We start from the raw sequence: 6000 nt of genomic DNA, 5'->3' as shown, positions 1-6000 counted from the left end.
TATTGTGTAATACTTTTCACAGAAACATAGTATTTACAAATATACACATATAGACTGCTGATCATAAAATGTTACTGAAGAATTAGTCAAAAAAATCAATTTACAAAAACCAAAAACTTTCCAAAGATATTCTGCCTGAAAAAAATCCCATGAAATTTCAAGGAGATGCTTCTGTACACAAAGATAGGTTTTAGCTCCTCGAGTTCTGATAAATCAGACGAGTTGTGAACCAGGTGAGCCAAGCTCAGCTGTACATTTGAGATGAGGCAGTTTTTGTTTTTTTTTTCCCAATTGTTCTTTTGTCACACAATTTCTTGATGGTCAGTTCAACAGGTCTCAGGAGGCACTAGTTTGGATGTTTTTGGAAGCTGCAAGCATTGCTCTCACTTTGGCCATAAGATCCTGCAGAAAACAGAAGGAAAATGATCAGTGGTGTCTGAGCTAAACCTGCAAGGAAGGGGTAGTTCATGTTCCAGTCACACTGAAAACCTGGATTTGTGATCATTAAATGTTAAAACAGTCCCCAGGCTAAAGGAGTGAAGTAATCTGGAGAAAGCTCCTGTGACAGCAACTGAAGTTGGGATTTACCACAACGCTACAAAGTGCTCTGCATAAATATTTAGAGCAGTTTCTACACAACAAAACACAGAAATCACATCAACTGAAAGGGAAAGCAATCTTAAAAAAAAAACCCTCCTGTAATGAGCACACAACTAACCACTGAAGGCTTAAAAAAGGAAAAAGAAGTGAAAAGAGAGATGGAGAGTGAATGTCACAATTACTCTACAATAGAAAGCTTTTTTGCTTGCTTTGTAAATCTGAACCAAAAATTTACACAGCAGAGGCATTTTCACAGATGACAGTGACATTATTCTGAATTTGTCTACTTGTACCTGAGTGATTTTACTCTGCACTGAAGACACAATTGCTGAAGAGATTTGGCCATCTTTTTCCTGAGAAACTCCCCTAAAAAAATAAAACTAGAATTAGAAATTTAGAGCAAGTGTTTTAAAAATGCATTTCACTCACCACCACAATTTTGGGTTTTATTTTACATCTTTCTCACATGTTAAGTCAACAGCTCTCTCAATCAACTAGAAGCCATAAATCAGAAGAATCACTTGTACAACTGATCAGGCACATCTGAGGAGCAGCCTGGGAATTTTTTTACAAGACTGTTCTATATTCTGTAGAAATAATTTAATTATGAGTCTTGTGCATGCATTACAATTCAAACCACTCCATTAAAGTTCTACTTCAAAGAGTCACCCCATTTAGTGCAAGTTTCCAATTTCTGACTCGGAATGAGGTTGCAGAATTTTCTGCACCAGTTTTACTGGAAGAGCACGTAGAGATGTTTACTCCACTTGGCAACAGAGATCCAAGATCTTCATCAGACTGATGCACACAGTGCTGTGCTCCCAGTGCCTTCCACTTTTGACAGGCACACACAGATTGCTCCTCACCAAGTCTGGCCAAAGGACACACTCCCAGTGAAGAGACCCGAGCACTGCAGGGTCACAGAGCACGGTACCTGGAGCGTTCCTGGCTGGATTCCCTGCTCTCCACAGGAGAGACACTGGTTGAATGTGCGGAATTTTTGTGTGTGGATGGTTTGCCTGGTGACATGGATGGTGAGGGAGACCTGGCTCTGGATTTGGTACGTGATCTAGACCGCCTCTTCTTCTTCTTTTCATGGGGACTTCTGTGGGAAGAAGATATTTTATTGAGGGATATTTAGAGCAATATTACACTGGCTCAGCTGGAGATACTTTTCACACTTGTGAAAGATGATGTAGCCCTCTTCCTCAGGATATTCTCCTGCATTCAGCAAGCATCAGCCTTACTCCAGTGCTGCACTTCTATAATTGTGCAAAATACTTTCTCAGAAGCTCCTTTTAACATATCACATTAGGCAACTACCAGCTCCTGAGGTTCGCACTTGGAATGCTGCTTCAGGGGTACACAGGAATTACTGGCCACTGTTTGACAATTTTCCCAGCTCATAAATAGAAAACCACGGAAGCACAGCTGTGTAAAACATGTACAAGGCAAATTCATGGTTTGTTTGGTTTGGAAAAGAAATTACTCCTTTCCTTGTGATCCATCTGCAATGCAACAAGCCACAGGCTCAGAATTATCAACAACCTGCTGTACTGCACTCAAACCAACCTGGACCTGGCAAGACGGCTCAAGTGCAAAATGTTTGCAACTTGGAAATCGGATACACAAATATTTGTCACTACAAGAGCCAAAACAAAGGACTGATGGGCACCTGATGTGTTCATTATTGACAGGAAGGGAACAGAGGTACTCACCTCCCAGGCAATATGAAGCTTGAAGATAATTCAATTAGTAATATATTAAAAACAGAACTATCAAAATTTTTTACCTGGTTATGAACTTATGTCTGTATGATTTACATGCCAGTATTGATATTACTATAATAACTAGAGAAATGCCTTAATTAGAGTTAGGCAATGCCTCATTGTGGGATCTCTCTCTAGTGTGTAACTGCCAGAAGTCTATTCAGAAGAACGGTGTTGAAGCTTCTAGAACATCTTAAAAACACTGTAAAACTTTAAGCCATCCTTTAAGTATCACATTATTTGTTCCTTTCTTTTACAACTCGGAGTGAAATAATTCTAAAAATAATTTATGATTTAAAATGCTGAATGGTCAAGCGGGAGACACACCAACACTGCATTAAAAATAGCACAGGGCTGTGAAAATAATTCCTGTGAGTGTTTATAGGAAGAGAAACATTTTAAGCTTCCCTATCTTTTCTGCTTAACCAAATTTGCATACTGAATTCCACAGAAACCTCTATTATCTTCAACTGATGAATGTTAAAAACTAAATCACAGAAGTATACTCATGAAGTTTTCAATTATACCTACCACACATCAATTAATTAGAGGCTGTCAAGAGATGGAAAGTTATCTTAAGAAACAATAGGAATTTTTTAATAAAGCTGAAAGTGATCTCTTTGCTTCTCATTCCACAAGAGATATGCAGAAAGGATTTAAAGACAAAGTGGCTTTTTGGTAATAATAGGTTAAAACAGACTATATGCATTGTGCTCTCAAAAGAGGTACCTCGATTCATACCTCACATTCCACTCTGTCAGTAAAATAACTGCAAAATGTAAATCAAACTGTTTGCTAAATCGCAGTTGCCCTGATTTGTGCTGATGTGATATCAAGAAAGCTGACATCACACTTGCACTATGACCAGTGCAGGCCACAGAGCTTGCACGAGCACACCACGAGAAAATGACCCAACAGGAGGGAAATACAACATTCCAAGCAGAACCTGAACTCCCCTGGCCAGGAGGCAGCAGTTTATCAACATTCACCAGTGTGGTTGTACATCTGGTGTTCAAACACATGCAGGAACAGGGAAGAAGGACAAGAGCTTCTATTACTACATTTATCTGCACAGAAGTTTTTTTTCTATCAAACTGAAGGCCCAGAACATAGAAAGGTAAGTTGTAGCTGGGGAGTGTACAGCACACCAGGCAGTGTTTCAGTGTGCCAGGTGCCAGCCCTCTCCAGGCCTGGGCACACTCACTTGGAGCGGGGCCGTTTCCTGCTGTTGCCGGGGCTGTTGCTGATCCGATAGGCTGTGGGGACGCTCCTCTCCTCCCGCCGCCTCTCGGGGCTGTGAGCCCTTCTCCTGGGAGACCTGGATCGTGACCTGAGCACAGAAGAGACACTCAAAGGTTTGCTTTTTGTCACTTATTTCATTCCTTCTACCTCAGTGGGATTGTGCTGTCACCAAATGCAAGTATAACACCTTTCAAATGCCTATTTTATACCAGCAAGGGGTATTAAGTCTCCAGGACTTGTCAGCTGCATAAAAATTTCTTGTCCATCCAAGACATTTTAAGATGAAGTTACCCACTGCTTTTCACTCCCAACAGGGAGGTTAAAAAAAAGGAGTTATTTTTTCGGTATTGTCTGTAATGACAACTTCTGTATTAGTTAATGGAAAAGTTTTCCTTTAGTCCAGCCACCTTTTGTGGTAACAAAGATCTAGCGTGACCCAAAAGGTTGTAACGTGTCAACACCTGCTCCTGTTAGTGCAGTTAAACAAACAAGGAAAGCACAACGAAAATACAAAATGAGAAATTTTGGCACACTGCCACTGGGGGCTGGCAGTTGTTTTTCAGGAAGGAACATGTGCCAGAGGCATGGCCACAAAGGGAAGGCAGTGCACAATTCCACATCCTACTGACCCCAATGACTGCTCTGTGGCAGGGCATTCAGATGTGACAAATTTTACAGATAGCAAACTTTAGAGGTGCCTAAATCCAAATAGCTGAGATGGAATTAACAGTATCAATGTAACACAATGCATATCATCTTATAGCTGGATAATCAATACAGTGCATTTAATCCCATTAATCATTAAATACAGAGTTAACTGGGTTACATTCTTGTGGTCTCTCCCTCATCAACTCTGCTTTCACCCTTCTTGAATTCCTGTCATATCTCTCCTCCAATTCATCCATCATATTTTTTCACATGCCACCCAACTGCTTTGTTTCCTTCTGAGCTTTGATGTTCAACCACTCAGTTCTCTATTCCCCATCTTAATACTGTCTACTTATTTTCCTCCAGCAACAGCCACAAATTTATTATCCAAGTTCTCTTCTTGCTATCATCTCATTCCTACATATTATCACCAAGTATTTTACAGACTAGAGTGAAGAAGCATTTATTGAACAAGTCTACACTCTGTAATTAGAAATTAACGATTCGTTATTTCATTAAAAATGTTTTCCAAGACCTGCCACAGTTGATGATATTTATTTATTGTCTTCAGGGTGATTGTATCAATGCCTATGCATATTTTGGTATATATCTCTTTAAAATATCTTTGCACTTCTTAGTGCAAAGATATTTTAAAGAGATATATACCAAAAAAGACTGTTAGCCAATTGATAGCCAAAAGTTTTAAAGAGATGTATAGCCAAACATAAAGAACATAAACAGTATTTTTGAGCACAAAGAACACGTTTGGCCTCCAAACACACCTTGAATGCCTGACAGTTCTGTAGGCAGTGGGAAGTGAGTGCTTTGCTTTTGAGTGTGACCTGGATCTGGACTTAGATGATGAGTGATACTTGAATGGCGATCGAGATCTCGACCGAGATCTTTTCTTGTGTTTTTTCCTTTTCTTCTCCTTTTCTTCATCCCTGGGAGGATCTCTGCTTCTGCTTGAAGGCCTTTCTGCCTGTTTGACTTCCAAGGTGGGTAAAGTTCTGACTGCAGTCACAGGACATGGTATACTATTGACAGTCTGGAATCAAAGGTAAACAAAGAACAGTGTTCACTTTGCAAGTCAGTCGTGCTTCATGGGGATTATGTAAAGGGTGCATAAATAAGGCTGACATCTTCAAAAACATCTATCTAGCAGAATGTACCAGAGGCCTGTGCAGTTCCCCAAAGATACATATGCAAGTTGGTGTATGCATGCTAAGACTGTCAGCTTAACTAGGACATAGTTCTGAAGTTTGCGTCTTTAGTTTTCAGAAGAAATGTGTTCTAAAAAGTGGGTGCTATCAGATATCTTTTATTTAAAAGGATGAACCTGAAAATGCAATCAGGAACTACTGACATTCGAAGTTAAGTTTTCTTTCTGAACTCTGCAAAACAAATGTTTTGAATATAAAGGGTTTGGGAAGATCACAAAAATTATTAATCTCAAAGACAAACCAGCTCCACGCACAGTTAATGATCAAGTGAGGAATTCCAACTGCAGGAGGTTAAGCAAAACCACCCCGAGACATTTTCAAATTATCAGCTGGTACCCCGGAGAGTTCTGCTCAATACCTTGTTTAGAACAATTCAAGTCAGGCACTACAGATATGCTCCTCATTTCAAAGCCTGTCATTCCCCCAGCTGCCGTTTCAAGGCAACTGGAGAAATCAGTTTCCCTCTGTCATAATTTCTGCTCCACCTGCTCTGACACTTTCACCGTTTGATACAAGGA

At 40.0% G+C, this 6000-nt stretch overlaps 1 protein-coding gene across 1 annotated transcript in view; it reads right to left on the bottom strand.

Annotated features, from left to right (window-relative positions):
• Window positions 1-270: 270 nt before the first annotated feature.
• Window positions 271-6000, bottom strand: part of SFSWAP (splicing factor SWAP) — a 28748-nt gene continuing 23018 nt past the window's right edge. The window contains 5 exon segments of the mRNA XM_050318674.1: window positions 271-402; window positions 894-966; window positions 1535-1705; window positions 3574-3699; window positions 5042-5307. Coding sequence (XP_050174631.1) covers window positions 337-402; window positions 894-966; window positions 1535-1705; window positions 3574-3699; window positions 5042-5307 — 702 coding nt within the window. The 3' untranslated portion in view covers window positions 271-336.

The sequence above is a fragment of the Myiozetetes cayanensis genome, unplaced genomic scaffold (assembly GCF_022539395.1).
Source record: "Myiozetetes cayanensis isolate MyiCay16 unplaced genomic scaffold, myiCay2020 scf21, whole genome shotgun sequence".
NCBI classification, from domain to species: Eukaryota; Metazoa; Chordata; class Aves; order Passeriformes; family Tyrannidae; genus Myiozetetes; species Myiozetetes cayanensis.
This window is presented reverse-complemented; position numbering and strand designations above follow the sequence as displayed.